Here is a 17,902-nt window from a genome sequence, read left to right as displayed (position 1 = left end):
TTTCAGAGAAGAAGTTACAAGTGTTTGTGGACAGACGGACGGACTGATGACACGCCATCCATCTCATGAGCTCCCCGGAACTACATTATTCCAGGTGAGTTTAAAATACACATATGGACTGTTGATAACATAGACAATTCAGCATTAACTAGCGGTGAACTCCACCCACAGGGAATGAAAACTTTCAACAAATTCACAGTGCAAAACTCCAGAGAAGCTCACACAAACACACACTGACGCACAAACAATACATACACGTGAACTAAACCGCAGCATGACATATATGTCCTGATGTGGTGTCATATGTGCAGTAGTTCTCATGCTACCTACTATCATCGAGCTATTGTAGAAAACTAGGGGATGTGTGTGTGTGTGTGTGTGTGTGTGTGTGTGTGTGTGTGTGTGTGTGTGTGTGTGTGTGTGTGTGTGTGTGTGTGTGTGTGTGTGTGTGTGTGCGCGTGTGTGTGTGTGAGAGATGTCATTATTTATAAATATTTTCTAATTAATTTACATTGATTGGGAAATAAGTTTTACACAGGTTATGCTTTGTACAGGGTATTCTTTTTAGAAATCTTTTATATAAAATTTTATTCATGCAGCTTGGTTTTACAGAGGTATTAAACATAAGTAATGAAAGGTAAAGGATGGTGCAGAGGTGATGCACTTACCTTCGAGATCGCTTTGAGATCTCCAGACAGGGTTCAATGGTTCAATGTCTCGCCGAACTCTAAACTGTCGGATTGATGCTTCACAGACAAGTGGATCACAAAGGGTGCTGTCCCTCAGATGGATGCAAAGCTGGATGTGGATCTGTTTGTAGCATTAATTGGTGGACGTTAAACATTCCTGGGTGTCTTTTAATGAAGAGTTTGTGAGTTCTCACAGGCACTCTAAACAAATACCACATTTGTTTTGGGTGACTGCGGTTTCTCCAGGTTTCTGCAAGGTGCACGTGATCTACCAGTCACCCTCTGTTGGTGAAACTTCCAAAATCTAGAATCAGTGCTCACCTCCACTCAGTCGTTCCTCTTTTTTCCTGCTTGCAGAACCAACTTCCTCACTCTCTTCAATCTCCACCTCCTTCTAAGGCTTCAAGACTGCTGTTTACCACCATCTCGGGTCATCCCCCATCCACAACCATGATCTTTTCCACCCCATTAACCCTCCCAAAGCCCACCTCTTCCCAAGTTCACAATCTTTCCTTCCACTTCTGTGATTGAGAGTTAGCGGCTGTATCCATCTTATTCACCCCGTTCACTCTGCTAGCCCTCATTTTTCCCCACATCCCTTCTTTCTTTCGGACTCCCTCTGTTTTGTCCCTCAACCCTGCTGTTGGTGTGTCTTCCCCCTTCCACACTCCCTTTCTTTCCACTGTTGCTTTTGGTCTGTTACGTCTTGATCCGTTCTGTGTTCTCACTCCTCCACAAGCCTCGACACTGTATGCAACAAAAATACATTCCTGCACAAGTGAGCTCCAGTCAACTGTCAGGTTGTCAGGTTTATGAAAGTAATTGGACACAAACTTTCCCCATGGCCAACCAACCCCACAAGAGGATGGAATTGAATGTGGCTATTAAAGTAGTGGTGTAGTAGTAGTAGTAGTAGTAGTAGTAGTAGTGTCATAAAATGCTGCTTTATGTGAATCAATCAGAAATAGGTAGGGATGAGTAAGTGATACTGAATAAACATTCGTTAAAAGTTAAAATAGAAAGCAAGATATCCAGCAATCAAAGGCAGTTTACAATGCATGCAGTGTTCATCAAAAGAACAATGGTTTGTTTGGCAGAATTTGAACAATGTGGGCGAAATGTTTTATTTGTCCAATGAAGCTAAAATGGAAGGATTTGAACTGTTGATCACATACAATTGGGAGCGAGGTTGGCTGTTGATGTTGCTCGTACACAGTTGGTAATGCTGAAAATGAACACCCCACCTTTCCTCTTTCTAAAATCCTGGCACCAAGCCTGCCCACAATTCTATAACCTCACTGAACCGGAACACTTGAGGTAAATAGGTCTGAGAATGCTGTTAAGGCAGTTACCTACTATTGGAATTTAAAAACAATGGATATAGTTGACCACATGTATACCTTTGGTTTTGTTAAAAAAATTTTTTTAACCTTTACAATAACTAGAGTTCTTCCAACACCTAACCCCCACACAGTCTTGATAAAAAGGACATGACTCTTGCTTTGTGTTTCCGAACACAATCTACATTTCCTACGACCTGCCACTTTGTCTTAATCTCGATATTCCACATGCCTGGTGTTGGCTTAACGGTTAGGGTGGCGGGCTTGGGATTCTAGAATCCTGAGTTCAAATCCCCCTGAGCTATTGAATTAATACCAGTTGGGGCTGACTCTGCCTGTCATCCTTCTGAGGTCAGCAAAATGAGTGCCAGCTTGCTGGTATCCTGTGTCAGAGTGGCGATCCATGATTTTGCCCAATAGCCAAGGAGACTGCTTTGGCAGCACCAACGCTCTTCACAGAGTATGGCCCCAATGGATGGATATTCCACAATACTGAGAGCGTGAACGGCAAATTTGATTTGATTGGTCGAGATGGCGTAAAATTGTGTAATATTTTGTCCAAGTACTGAAAAACATAAGGAATTTGGAAGTGGTAAGAATGCAATTTGTGTTCTACAGTAGTTCGAGTATATAATTCAATTGAAATTAATCAAGGTTTTAAAGGCTGCAGGAAAAAAAAAACTTTTTCCAGAAGTTTACCACCATTGATGCACGTTGCATTAGTTCCTCGTGCCTGTTGTTTGTGGCATTTGTGACTACCTAAAAATAGTAACTTTCCTGTTTGGAATGATTTTCAATCTTGTTTGACTGCCAGACAGGCAGCCTTACTCCTCTCTGTTTATGCAAGCTTGGGACGAGATTCCGTAGAATTTGCCAAATTCAGAGCCAATGTTCTGCTAAACTGCAGATTTGTGTTCAGATTCGTGTTCTACAGTGTTCAAATATAACATTCAATTGAAATCAAGTAGTTCCTCGAGCATAGACTGACATCTGTAGACAGACAGACAGACAGGCAGACAGACTATAGTGAAACAATTGCTTAATCATGCTTTTTATTTCACACTAGGTAAATATATGTTCAATAAACAAGGTTTTGAGGTACATCATGCCATGTGGTCATGTTTTCCCATAATGTTCAAAATATTTTAGATTTGATGAATACACAATTGAGTTGGTCTGTTTAGCATTCGTATCTGAACAAATGACTCCAAATGTGTGGAGCCCAGTTTCAAATCCCTTATGCTATGTTGAGTTATGAAACTGGGTATTTGTGTATTTGTCTGTCCCCCTTCATAAAGACGATTTAAGAAGGGTTTTAAAGGCCAATCTTTAACACGACTGTGTGTTCACTACGGTCTATTTTTCAGGATTAAATAACTCGAAAAACATTTTTGATAAAAGAATAATTACATCTCTTCTGTTGGAAATGTAGATGGTGACTTGCAACCGGACCTCAAGAGCAGTGTACAGAAGCATTGAAAAAACTAACAATAAATCAAGGCACAGGGAGGTGAAATTCACTGCAAATGATGTGCAACACACGCAGAGTAAAACGAGTGTTCACTTACGTCTGTAGGATGTCTAATAAATAAAGAAGATATAAGCACACCTGACACTAGGCCGAGGCTTCAGACTTTGGCATGCTCACGAGGCTGTACCGTCAAAATGAAACGTCCCAGAAGATGAAGAAGATAGGGTCACATTTGTACATGTAGTGTCTTAAAATAACGTTTTTTTCTTGCTACGAATTGAAACATCATATCTTCCAGTCTCCTTGAATATTTCAAATAAAATAATTCCAACCCATCATTTTGACGGGCTTTTATACTCGTTATCTAATAATGTCCATGTAATTTGCATGAAAGTACACCAATTACACCAATGTCTTTGTCCGGCATGTGATTTATATACAAGCTCCAATGTGAGTCTTAATAATAAAAAGTAAATATTATGAACAAACTGGCATTTCATTAATACATTTCAGTGAGAACAGTATCACAGGAATGGCTCAGATTTAGCAATAATATGGTTTGCTCATTCGTAGCTGTAAAGTGGAAATTGATTTTTAGAGTTGTAGTTTCAAATTGACAGGAAAATATTTCACGAGTAATTCATTGATCAGTCACAACATGAATTCAAGGCAATAAGCAACTTTATTTTCATAACTTTAATTCACACTTCTGTACAATATTTTCCTCTTTAATATAAGATTAATCTCCAAGAGGTTTGGGCAGAATCCAAAGTCCAACCCTTGAAAGCCTTGTGAAGAGCCCAGCTTTCAAGAACCTTCTTATTTTATATCCATCTGATAGTTACAAAAATAATTACAATTAATGAAACACATCCACAGGAAAAACAGAGGTATTGGATTTCAGAGCGATAAGAGTACCTTTGCCCTAAAACCATTTCCTGACATGAATCGTTCATTTGTGATTTGGTGTATTCATCAAGTTCATTTGTGGTTCACAACGAATGGATTCAAGCAACGGCTATTAGCCCGAGACCAATGTTAGTAGTGGTAGTGGTAGTGCATGTCCAGAGTTTGACTCATAACCAGTAGGCACTAAGCAAGACGTTCCATCACCAGACTCTGTTATAGGCACCACCGTAGTCTCAGGTTGGCAAGGTTGGCAAGGCCTCATGTGCAAGGTTGCTACCTGCAGTGGTTCCATCTCCGTGCAGTTTTGTTCCCTGCCTCCTGCAGTGTTCATTTGTCCACAGGCTTGTCCTAGAGTGAAAACAGCACAAGAAGCACAATGTAAGAGGGTGTCATTTTCTGTGATTGCAAAAAGAAAGAAATAAGTACTCCCGACCAAATTGGATATGATGCTTTTCTCTATGACCAAAAGGATGTCAATTTAAATTAAAGCTTCGATTAAAAAATTTATGACTTTTCAAGGCAACAAAAGTAAATTAAATTGGATGTTATTGATACTGTACAAGTTGTATTTTGTAGTTTTTTGTTTGTTTTTTTTCTCCTGTATGTAAAAGGTTTTTCCTTTTAATAACATTCTGACTGAATTTCAATTTAAACATTTCAATTTTTTTTTAAATAATAATAATAATAAAAATATATGCACATTAACTCCCACTATTGAACTTTGAAAAAGGAAAGTCTTTCAAAGGAAATGTAAAATACATGCATCATTAAAACATCAGCAAGAGTAGAGAAGCAGTGTGTGTGTGTGTGTGTGTGTGTGTGTGTGTGTGTGTGTGTGTGTGTGTGTGTGTGTGTGTGTGTGTGTGTGTGTGTGTGTGTGTAGAATAGGAGTACTCTGTACTGTAGTGTAAAAAGAGAGGGAGCAGAAGTCCTTTTGTACATGATCAACAAGAAGACCATTAGGCTTAATAAGCACAAAACAAAAATTGTATTAAAAAAAGTATAAACCTTGTACACCAAGGAAAAGGAACAGTGTTTGTTTGTTTTTGAAAATCATACGCGGCAGTATTTTGGACTTTGTGCAAGGGGTTAGAGGGGTTAGAGGGGTTAGAGGCCTTGCACAAAGTCCAATATACTGCCACGTACTACATGTAATCTTGAAGATTACACATGAAGAGCTGGAAAAGCATAAATAAGGCCCCAGTGACAGCTGCAGAGGCACACTATTAACCAACACAGTAAGAAAAGAAAAGTACAGATGAACAAAATAACTCAAACTATTTTCACTACATGCATACAACTTCTGACCACATAAACTGCCTCTTGAATACAAAGATCTCAAATGTCAAAGGGGAGATTTTTTTTCTTTTTTAAAGCAAAATTAAATATTCAAGATAAGTATTGGCTTTAAGACAGTGTTGTTGGTGTGTTGTAGACGGAAGGATTTCTGACAAAGATAGAACTACACCTTCATATTTTCCAGCATTGCATTTCCTACAAGTGTGTGCAAGCGGATGAACAGTCGGCTCACGTTTTCCCTTTGAAGGCTGGTTTTCCCCATGGTTTAGCCTCTTCTCGCATGTAAAACGAAAAGGCAATATCTTTAACCAGTATCACACTTCCTCAGGAAGTTGTTGAACCAGCCCAATAAACAAAATTAACTAGGATAACAGTTTAAACCAAGAGCTAGGAATGTTTCACACCACGTTTATTTTTTGTGTGCAGCTGGTATAAGCAGATTGCAAATATTTCAAAAATAAATTAGAGCCAAAACGAAGATCGATTTTTTTTTTTTTTGTCACGGGCGAGCAAGAACAAATTTACTGGTGTAATTAACACGTGCTAAAAGGATGGCTGGGCAGGGTATCAAAAAGGTATCTCAAATGAGATATGTCTGGTGATTTCTCAAATTTAACCTGCATATCTTGTGTGCGAACTCGATTTGTCATTTCGACATACGAGTATGACTTGACTTTAGATATAATAAACAATAAATCGATGGCCTATTAGATTGATTTTCTTTCATTTAATTTGGTAATCAGGTATTAAAACCAATTTTCTGAGAAAGCAAGGTTTAAAGTGTAGTGCCAGTCAGACAACTCAACCAGGAGACAATATACTCTACGTGTGAGAAACCATGTCTAGAAGTGACACATACAGTACTGTTTATATACGAATGGAAAAACATTCCCATGCACCATAAAACATTATACAACATGATACCCACATGTATTCTAGCAATATAATGGTCAGCCAACATGTGCCTTGACATGTTCCCCAGTTTACCCATGAATATCCAGAATTTGCATGTCATAGCACACACAAATGACAAATTGCCATGCACCTATACTGAGTCACTTGACAATGCTTTCTGTCTTCTCCAGTCTCCTCTCTGGCCTCGCCGCCCCCCCCCCCCCCCGCCCCACTCTCTCTCTCTCTCTCTCTCTCTCTCTCTCTCTCTCTCTCTCTCTCTCTCTCTCTCTCTCTCTCTCTCTCTCTCTCTCTCTCTCTCTCTCTCTCTCTGCTATCTGTCCCACCCATTTTTTCGCAGAGCGCTCAAGATCTGCCAATAACCCCCTTCTGGTTAAACTCCCAAAATTAAGAATCACTGCTCACCTTCATTACTTACGAAATCTTTAGATTTCGTAAGTATATTGATGACTTCCGTCCTCTGTTTGTGTGTTTGTGTGTGTTTGTTTGTGTGTGTGTTTGTTTGTAGGCACGATAACTCGAGAACGGAAGAAGCTACCAATGTCAAATTACACCACGTGATTCAGGAGAGTGATGGCTAGCGCCGATTAGATTTTGGTCAAAATCGGTCAAAGGTCAAGGTCACGGTGAGGTCAAACATTCGATTTTTGATGGTTTGGTACAGAATCATCGTAGAAACTTCTGGTTTGTGTCGCTACCTTCTCTAGAGACAGCTTTTATTAGACAAGGTCAGAGGTCAAGTTGATGATTTAGTAAGTACCAGTCTATGTCTGCTTGTTTTTTCATTCCTCTTTTTTTCCCACCTTTGGAACAAACTCCCACACACTCTTCAATCCCACTCTTCCCTCCAGGTCATCAAAACAGCTGTTCACCACCATCTCTTATACTTCCCCATCCAAAACCATGATCTTTTCTCCCCCCCCCCCGTTAATCCACCCCAAATCCACCTCCTTCATATTCCCTGCTTTCCTTCCTGAAAATCCCTGTCGTGTCCATCTTGTTTCCCTGTGTACCCTACCCTATCCCTCTCCCTTCCACAGATCTCCTAATGTGTCTATTCCCCACTGTTTTGCGCTTCCCTCTTCCATCCCTCTTGTCTCCTGCTCCCCTTGTCTCTGTGTTAGCTCTTACACACACACACACACACACACACACACACACACACACACACACACACACACACACACACACACACACACACACACACACACACACACACACACATACACACAATTGAGGAGTGGGGGTGCTGCTGTATCTGTATGAAGAACGATCACTTGCATCTATCTTGGTAGTCCTTCACATTATATGCGCATGAGACCAACGATTATAAGCCAAGGGTCTGTTCAACAAGCCTGTTTCCAGCCACTTTCCTCCCTCCTTTGTATAATCATAACCACCCCCCTCCCTTCACCCAACTTCTTTCCATCCCCACTGGGCTCGTTGAGCCCACCCTTTGAATGGAGATGGAAATATGGTTGCCCATCAAAATTTAGGTTGTGGGTGTTAAAGATCTCACACAACACTGCCAAAAATAATGTGATGGTAACCTTGTCAAATTCCCTGCCTTCAGATGTTAAAGCTTAAAGGGATGTTGACAAGTTAAATTTAGTTAATGGCAAGAACAGGATTAGAACGGGGTGTTAAAAAGAATTATCCAAATGAGATAATCACAATATTCCAGGACATGCCAAAAATTTATTTGTACTGCAGCATATATAAAAGGGATGATATAGACATTGAAGCGATGTATATGTAAACAAAACATTGACATAGTTTCAATCTTTATGTCACTTATTGTTGACGGATTCGGATGAAACTTGGTGGACAGGTTGCGTATTTGACAAGGACGAGTCGATTCAATTTTGATGAAGATCTGATTGTGGATACGGATCCGAGGTTTCTTTTAAATTCTCAGGTGATTCTTCGCCATTGAGAGACAGTGCCAAAAACTATGTACAGCACTACATCTCAAAAAGTTGTGGATGAGTGATGACAAAACTAGGTGGACGAGTTGGTTAGGTGAGAAGAACAAGCTGATTTGATTTTGGTTCACATCTGGATCCAGATCCGACCGATCGGTGGGATACAAAATGTAAACTGTTCAGCCTGGCAGAGGTATGTGCTCCACCGAGTGCCGTTCTTGTTTTCCCTATATTCATTTGTAAAAAAAAAAATCTTTTGCTCTGTTGCTGTTCTGTTGTTGCTCTAAGTGAAAATTCTCAACTCGTGCAATTATGGTGACTGATAATTTTGAAAGTATTTAGGTACCATCAGAAAGAACTTGTTGACCCTTACAATGTTACACATTATAGTGGCCGAGTGCAAGTGTTGTGGCTGAACTTGTGAAATCGTACCAGTTCGTCTGGGCTTCTTCTTGAGGAAATGGAAGACCTTGTGTTGCAGCAGGAGGAGTCCCAGGGTGAGGATCAGGAAGAAGAATACAGCAGCAATAATGTAGTAAATGTGTTCTTGAGAGGATCCAAGACCAAGTGTTTTTGTTGGTGAACTCAAAATGTCTGTTGTTGATACGAACTGAGTTGGCTTTGGTGATGGGATCCATTCCCCCGATTCCTGTTGCGCTGAAGCAGAAACACAAGAAGGAATGTTACTCCTGTCGATGAATTTTATGAGGGAAATGACAATAACATCATTGCATCCATTTTATGTTTCATTACATTCTCTGATAGCAGCTTCTGCATTGTAAGCTAATTTTCTTGAAACTAAATTGACCAGATAGTTCGAAGTGGAGGGCAAAACAACACACACACACACACACACACACACACACACACACACACACACACACACACACACACACACACACACACACACACACACACACACACACACACACACACACACACACACACACCTCTTTAATCTCCTGTTTCAGAAATGAGAGGCTTAACGTTTGGCACCTCGCAATCAAGGCCTCAGCAACGTGGCTGTCCTAGGGTTCTATTTCTTCCTTATCAGAGGTCGAGGCTTTATAGATCAGCATGACAGAGGGTGCTGCATGGAACAGGAAAGGCCGGGCATCACAACGGCCAATGACAGGCAACGGTTTTATTGCATTCCGCAGCAAGAAAGGATGACGAGACTCACCGATGTGGACATGGATTGTCTAATAGGGTGTGAGTTAATTTACATTCCAGATCAAGGGTAGGCATCATCACACAGGCAGCACAGAGAAGCCACAGACTGCCTTTAATTTGAGGAGGCAGTATAACACGACAAAGACTATGGCTGACGGAAACAAATTGCTTTCCCCAATTTTCCCTAAAAAGGTAAACAGAAGGGAAACGAAGAATCTGGGTTCGGCCAACTACACCTTCACTATTGAATCGCCTGTTAAATAACTTTAAAACAATGTACTCACCTTCTGACAACATTATGGATTCCTGCTGTCATATCTTAACAAGTGGATTACATTGCTGTTATTCCCTCATCAGTTTTCTTATAATTTCATCACAAATACATGTGCTTCTCAGAAAATAGTGTATCTGCCTTATTATTCACAAAAAGTATTTGCATTTTTGTCTTGCCAGTAAACACACCTCTGGTGTAAAGGGCTAATGGCACGATATGTGAAGGTTAGTGTCCATGTGTGTCGGCCGACGGGTAGAACAATGAATGGAATCAAAAGGACGTTGATCGAGGTATGCTAACCACCATGGGAAGCAAAGATAAGCTGGCATTTCACGGGTTATCTCTTCATCGGAGCAAAAGAGCGATGGAGGGTTAACGACTGAAACGTCAACTTGTCTTTTCTTCCCTCGGCGGTTAGTATACCCCGATCAACCTCCTGTTGATGTCATCCATTACAGCTCACCGTTGCTCGGAATAATTTTTAAACTCTTTTATAGTTTTATAATCAAAAAAATGAGATATTTTGATTAGACAGAGTCCCACCTCTTTGCTAACCTCCAATTGTTGGGCATTTGGAGGTCGTGACATAAGCGGGCAGATAAGCACAACCGTGCTAATGTGAGGGGGCATTTGCGATCCTTGCGCAAGACCGAGCAGCTCAGATGTGACCCATTCATAGTCAGGCAGCTGAATTACGCAAGCAAGTGTGGACGCATTCCTATGCAACTGAGTTATGCAACTAATTCAGCAACTGCTATGAATGTGTCTCCTATCTGCTGTTTCCTTTTGTGCACAGTATGTTGTGTAGGTCTGCAGGATACTGGAAGTGATGTCAATTCAAATGAAATTCTCCACCAATCTTGTAAAATATAATTCCGCTATACCGATTAAATATCCAACGTAATTGGTAATGCAACATTGTTGCATCACTCATGGCACATCAGTGTAATTACACACTACCAGTTAAAGATGATAACTTTTCCTTTCATTCCATCAACAACAAGAACAACAAAAGTTGGCTTTCCTGTTTTTAATGGCCAGTTCCTGGAAAGTAGCATGCCTGGTGTTGGCTTAACGGTTAAAGTGTCTGGCTTAATATCTGGAGTTTGAGCCCCTGTCAGGTGGTTAAATAACACGAGGTGGGTTGACTCAGCATGTCATCCTTCCCAAGTCGTCAAAAAGACTACTGGCTTACTGGAAGCAGGGGGCACTGCATTAGTGGCACAGCCACACAGCCGCGCTCCCAACGGTGATGCAACCGGCAGCCACAGGTTACAAACAAAATAATAAAAATAATAAGCTGAAAAGTAGCGATGCGATGCGTAGAGCTACATCATTATCGTTTTGCCGTGCCAATAGCCATTCCGCAGTGGGAAGCAACGAGAACTGATGTATCGGGCATGAACCCTTCATCACAGCAAAAGAAGTACCCGAATGCAGCAGGGCCTGTTGATTCCATCCATTGTTCCACCCGACCACCAACGCAGAGCAACAGGAGCCTTCACCAGCAAGACGAGATTGTTGCACCATGCCAACAGGTAGAGCCAACTCACATCGTGCACCACCCACGTTCTTTCTGACTTTCTGGTAATTGTTGGCTGCTGTTTAGAATCCCTGGCAGTTGGTCCTATCTGCTGAAACCGATTTGTGTACCGAGCCATTCAAAGCTCCCATTCATACTTCAACGGCATTACGTAACTCAGTTATGCATCAATGAACCTTCCCCTCTTTGCATGAGAATCGTGAGTCAGTTTGCCTTTCTGAGGTCATTGGCATCTGCAGATCTGTTCCTTTCAGACATGGGAGTGCAACATTATGCCTGGTGTTGGCTTAATGGTTAGGGTGGTGGGCTTAGGATCCAAGGATCCTGAATTCAAATCCCCCCTTTTCCTGTTGAATTAATACCAGGTGGGGTTGACTCTGCCTGTCATCCTTCTGAGGTCGGCAAAATGAGTGCCAGCTTGCTGGTAGCCTGTGTCAGAGTGGCAATCTGTCCAGGATTGTGCCCAATATAGCCAAGGAGACTGCTTAGGCAGCACCAACGCTCTGCACAGAGTATGGTCCCAATGGATGGATGGAGTGCAACAAATGCCAACGTTACTTTTATGTATATGTGTCAAGAAAAGTGTCGTCTGAAACACGGATGAATGTGAAGTTTTTGAAGGCTTCACAGCTCATAAAGCAAATTAGCAGTTTTTAGCTCGCCTGTTCGAAGAACAGAGAGCAATAGCGATACCCCCGGCGTGAGCGTGAAAATGTTAAAGTTTTTGGTGCAAGTTATTTTTTCCTTTCTAATGTTTTTATCGACCACACTTTTTTACACGCCCGATAAATATATCGGGGTGTATTATGTGATTCCGTCCGTCCGTCCGTTCCTGTCCGCACTCTAACTCCCAAAGTTTTCAACTTTCACGTTTCATATTTGGTACATAGGTACAGACTGTGGAGACGGTGTGTCGCGACATACGTTCGTCATCTAAAGAGGTTGCCATGGCAACCAGGATGCTGTTTTCCATCCGTTCCTCTCCGCAATATAACTCCCAAAGTTTTCAACTTTCACGTTTCATATTTGGTACATAGGTACAGACTGTGGAGACGGTGTGTTGTGACATATGTTCGTCATCTAAAGTGGTTGCCATGGCAACCAGGATGCTGTTTTCTATCCGTTCCTGTCCGCACTCTAACTCCCAAAGTTTTCAACTTTCACGTTTCATATTTGGTACATAAGTACAGACTGTGGAGACGGTGTGTCGTGACATATGTTCCTCATCTAAAGTGGTTGTCATGGCAACCAGGATGCTGTTTTCCATGTAGTAGCACAATTCTTTATATACCTTCTTGTTCGGGCGTATATTGTGCTCACTTGCGCTCTTGTTACTGGTTACAATATACAAATACATATATTGCTTTAAAATTATTTGGATCAGACTTCACTGCAATGCTTTATAAAAAATATTAATTATTCGACTCGTCTTTTAAAAACGATAAATGTATAAACAGGCGAGCATTGGGTGGCTTTGACACCAACTCTGGTTACTAATGTAACACTTCATTGTGCTTTGAACAAATCGCTTATCGCTCAAGTTCACCTGGTGTTGGCTTCACGGATAAGACGGCTGGTGCAAGATCTTCGGGTCTTGAGTTGAGCTGTTTTCAACCATTAAATAACACCAGGTGGGTTGACTCAGCCTGTCATCCTTCCGAGATTGGCAAAATGAGTACCAGCTTACTGGAAACGGGGGGCACTGCATCAGCGGCACAGCCGTGCTCCCAGCAATACCACAACGAGCAGATTATCCACAAAACCATAACTTCTTCAAAGATACATAAATGTACAAAACAGGTAAATAATGTGGAACTATTATTTACCTGTTTTGGTAATTTACAATCATTGGTATTTTAGGACCAATGATTTAGGATCAATGGTATCTTCCGCGATGAGGATCTATCACTTTGGATCTCTCACTCTATCACCGCAGGCAGATCGGTGGTCTTTCTGTGTTCTACCATTTCCTCTCCGGCCTCACCTCATATATATATATATATATATATATATATATATATATATATATATATATATATATATATATATATATATATATATATATATATATATATATATATATATATATATATATATATATATATATATATATATATCTCTCTCTCTCTCTCTCTCTCTCTCTCTCTCTCTCTCTCTCTCTCTCTCTCTCTCTCTCTCTCTCTCTCTCTCTCTCTCTCTCTCTCTCTCTCTCTCTCTCTCTCTCTCTCTCTCTCTCTCTCTCTCTCTCTCTCTCTCTCTCTCTGCGATATGTCCCCACCATATTTCCGCAGGGTGCTCAAGGTCCGCCAACAACCCCCTTCTGGTAAAACGACCAAAATCAAGAATCACTGCTCACCTTCACTCTTTCATTCTTCTTTTTCCCCACCTCTGGAAGAAACTCCCACAATCTCTTCAATCCCTCTCTTCCCTCCAGGTCTTCAAAACAGCTGTTCACCACCATCTCTTATCTTTCCCCATCCAATCCACCCCAAAACCAACTCCTTCAAATTCCCTGCTTTCCTTCCTGAAAGTCCCCGTTGTGTCCATCTTATTTACCCTGTATACCCCACCCCATCCCTATCCCTTCCACATATTATCTCCTCATGTCTCTGCTCCCTCTTGTTTTGTCATTCCCTCTCCCACCCCTCTTGTCCCCTGCTCCCCTTGTTGTACATTGTGTGTTAGCTCTAATACGAGCCTCAACAGTGTATGTGCATACAAAAAAAAAAAAACTAGTTTGTGACAACTTGTGAATTTCCTTCGCAGCATCACGAGAGACTGACATTTGTACTAATGTTCAACACTTGGGAGTCCGTCGGGGGGGAGGAGAATAAGGAGTTCGATTCTCCGTTTGACAACTTGCGCAGACTCCAAGCGACTGAATCTCGAAAGTCAGTTAAGACTGTGTGCTCAGAAACTCAGCAGCGTATTAGGCCTGAGGAACAATTCGTGCTTAAAAACTGGGCGAGGGGACCATCCACCATGGGCCCAAGCAACATCCAACAGGTAGTCTGGGCAGCAGTGCAGATGGTCACAGAAATATGGAATCAGGGACAGAGGCGTGTTGCAGGACACCCACTTCCTCAGAGTCCAACGGCATGATCATGGAGCACTCTGGAGCAGCAAGCGTTCATCACACACAAGTTCAAATGTGTGCGACCATGACCAGTTGGGACGTTCCTCCAGCCGGCCATCCACTCCAAATGTTCTCACTGGCATTCTTCAACTTCCACCATACTCACTCACTTCCTCTCTGCTCATGATGCACTCAGGTGTCTCAGTGACAGACCAAAAGGTTTGAGGACCACCCCCTCTCTCACACCTCGGCACACTCGATCCCGTGTGTCCAACAAGTGCTCAGAAGATTTGTTTGTGTGTTTCCTGTTTCCCCAGTCCTGCACCTGAAAGCCTGAATTAAAACATCGTTCAGAAGTCCTCGGAACTTGGAGAAGACAATGACAGACAGACAGCAAGGTCACGTCAACCTTAAAACAGCATGGAAAGACGACTGTCGTGTAAGAAAGGACGTTTCACTTGGCAAACTCAAATTCCAACTTCACAAACAGTGTCTGTCCCTCCGTGAACTGTAACGCTGCCTTTGATTCGGTACATAGACAACAATACAACATTCCCTCCCCCCAAATACATACCGCCTAGAAACTTCCCCTTCACAGATCCTTATCTTAGCAACACAAGCTATGCAAATGCACAATCATTCCCTTGTGTCCCATGAGCACCAACTCAAACAAATGTAAAGCAAGAGATGGGTACATCGAACGGTTCGTTGGAGGACACGATGATACCGAAAAGGACGTGAACTCCGAATCAAAGTTAAAGTCGAATCGTTTATTCCAACAACTACTGAACTGTAACAAGATTCAAAGAGAGGAACATATAAAACGAGTGTCTGAAGTTGGACCATGGCCGACGTCTGTACCCAGTTTGGTCATGATCGTTGAAACGGTGTGGCTGCTCCAGGGTAAACAAACACACAAACAAACGGACAAGCCGGTAGGCGACATGGCTGCTCGCTCTAGATGGAAAGCTGGCCGACGCGACTAGCCGATATTCATGTACATGCTATCACTCAATTTAGCACAATAAATATGATTATCACAGCCCTCTTAGTTTGCGCCCAGAAACCCGCCTTGTGAAATTCCAGGCATGTTTCCAGAGAAACTCCAACAAATGGCAGCCCTGGTAATTCCATTTATCTATTCGCTAAAGATTTTATTTTTTTATATGATGCTGTAAGACATTCTCCTTGGGCACAAAAAAAACAGGTCCCTCGGAGGTCCAGTTTCGGAGGTATTGATTTTTTTTTGTACAGTCCACAATAAGTGTACGATGTACGATAAAGTATTTTAGCTGTTGCTCAGCAACGGAGGTGTGCATAGCAACCATTCATGTTTGTGTACATGCTAGCCACATTGTACACATTTCACCCAAGTTTCATCAAAATCAAACTCTATCTCTTAGAGATATTCACAATTAACCGTTTCTGAAATGTTCGACATGTACTCGCCCAAAACCTATCTCCTCCTACAAATATTTTTTGTTAGGGCTGCAAATTGGCATGAAGGGAGCGAGATAGATTGCGCACAGAACTCTAAGCTTCGATTTTTCAATTTTTTTTTTCGATTTTTTGACCACTTTAAAGGGCCGTTGTTATGCCGTTGCTAGGGACCGGGGTCCCATAATCGAAAGCACAGGATTCCCAGAAATATTGGTCCTACCTACCAAATTTCATTGGAATCGGTTGAGTGGTATAGCCCTATAGGCTTGACCAAAGTTTCGCGGACAGACAGACAGATGGAAATGTCCAGAATAAGGGTGCTCTCAGAGCAGCCAACAGACAGACAGACAGACAGACACACAGACACACACAACCGACCAACATAATTTCCGAAATCCGAAGGATTCCGGCAATTAAGAATGTAGCAGCGTGGATAAACTACCGTTTACAAACTTCCATGTCGGCCATAAACAAGAGCAATAAAGGCGAGCGTGCGCTCGTCATGAATCGCCCATCGAGCGATTTCCCAGAACCTGTTGGTGCGCGTGGGAAGCGAAGGGGGGGGGGGAAGCGCATGGGCGGGGCGGGACGTGACGTATTTTGTGCACGAGTTCGGGGGAGTTTGGATGAGGTTACACGAGTCACGTGTGCAATACAATTCCGAGACAGCACCACGAGGTGACGAGGACGAAACTACCACATAGGATGCTGTGTTTGCGATTGCACGAACTGCGCAACCTTCGCCTCTCGCCAGATTTACTGCGCACTCGAAACACTCACGCAGGCACGTCAATCAACCTGACTTTAAGGAGCTCACACGTCGGCTACTCCCGAATGAATGAATTTCGCCAAATTAAATTAAAACGTGTGTAAAATAAATATATAAATATAACCGACAGGACGTAACACGTTGCTGGTTAAAGTACTGCGTCAAGCTCCAATCATGGAGTGAATGCGCACTCCGCACTCTCGTGCGCGAAATAAATCACGTGACGGTCTTCTGGTGGAGGAGGTCCGTTCTCTTGGGCACAGGGCTGATGTGTTCACGGCAATACAACAAGGGGCACGTCGCCATGTCGTCGCAGGGTGCTGTGGAGCCGATGGTGGCACGAATTTGTAGCATGTTTAGGATGCCGGCGAGAACTCGCCTACGGTACCCTTTAATGGCGAGGAACGCCGTGCGGTCTTTTAGAAGGTGCACCAACTGATCGGAACAGAGGGAACACCCATCCGAGGGACAACACCCGATACCTGTGAATCACCAGTCTGACACACACACACACACACACACACACACACACACACACACACACACACACACACACACACACACACACACACACACACACACACACACACACACACACACACGACTCACCGTTACAGTCAGCGTTACAGCGGCTGTTCTTCTTGTCATCACATGATGAACACGATAAACATTCTCGAAGGAGGGAGTCGTAGAACTCGTCGGCATCGCATTTACGGTTCATATTTCCCGCAGTACGTACGTACGTACGCACTAAGGCATACAGGACGATGCACGAAGTTGGCTGAAACACAAACAAACGACGAGCTTGTCCCGGTTACACAATCTGAGCCGCCGCTGATCCTGAGATCCGTTCACTCGGCGACAACCAAGGACTAAGCCGACGCTGCTGCTGCCACTTCCAACTGCGAGATCTGTTGGGAATTCCCGCGTTGCGAAATCCGCCCACGTGATGACGTGCGTACGTCACCGACGATGGGAAATCCACGCGTCGGACTTGAGCCGTAACAAGCAAATTGCATTGTGAGGGGGGTCCCGCCTAGTTATCGTGTACGCGCGGACTTTCGGACCGCTTCGTACATGGT

General features: G+C 42.6%; 1 protein-coding gene and 1 long non-coding RNA gene across 6 annotated transcripts in view; one reads left to right on the top strand and one right to left on the bottom strand.

Moving 5' to 3' along the window:
• The window catches only part of LOC147034501 (uncharacterized), a 57,468-nt gene extending 48,398 nt beyond the window's left edge, over window positions 1-9,070 (top strand). For 3 of the 4 annotated variants that reach the window (XR_015059028.1, XR_015059025.1, XR_015059033.1), the window contains 2 exons: window positions 7-94; window positions 8,936-9,070. This is a non-coding gene — a long non-coding RNA (uncharacterized LOC147034501). Of the gene's footprint in view, window positions 1-6; window positions 95-935; window positions 3,251-8,935 lie in introns of those variants that run through there. The other variant, XR_015059029.1, reaches the window with a different exon arrangement.
• LOC147034500 (uncharacterized) lies at window positions 4,164-17,743 on the bottom strand. 2 transcript variants are annotated; one of them, XM_085884381.1, is made up of 3 exons: window positions 17,430-17,743; window positions 8,978-9,202; window positions 4,164-4,757 (listed from the first exon to the last, which is right to left on the bottom strand). In XM_085884381.1, the coding sequence occupies exons 1-3, from the start codon at window positions 17,539-17,541 to the stop codon at window positions 4,522-4,524; spliced, it is 573 nt and encodes a 190-aa protein (XP_085740507.1). In that variant the 5' UTR covers window positions 17,542-17,743; the 3' UTR covers window positions 4,164-4,521. The 2 variants fall into 2 exon arrangements, with proteins under 2 accessions (XP_085740507.1, XP_085740515.1); XM_085884389.1 differs by lacking the exon at window positions 17,430-17,743 and adding an exon at window positions 11,423-11,720.
• Between the last annotated feature and the right edge of the window lie 159 nt (window positions 17,744-17,902).

The sequence above is a fragment of the Eptatretus burgeri genome, chromosome 1, assembly GCF_056783735.1.
Source record: "Eptatretus burgeri isolate ZD-2024b chromosome 1, Ebu_testis_v1, whole genome shotgun sequence".
Lineage (NCBI taxonomy): Eukaryota > Metazoa > Chordata > Myxini > Myxiniformes > Myxinidae > Eptatretus > Eptatretus burgeri.
This window is presented reverse-complemented; position numbering and strand designations above follow the sequence as displayed.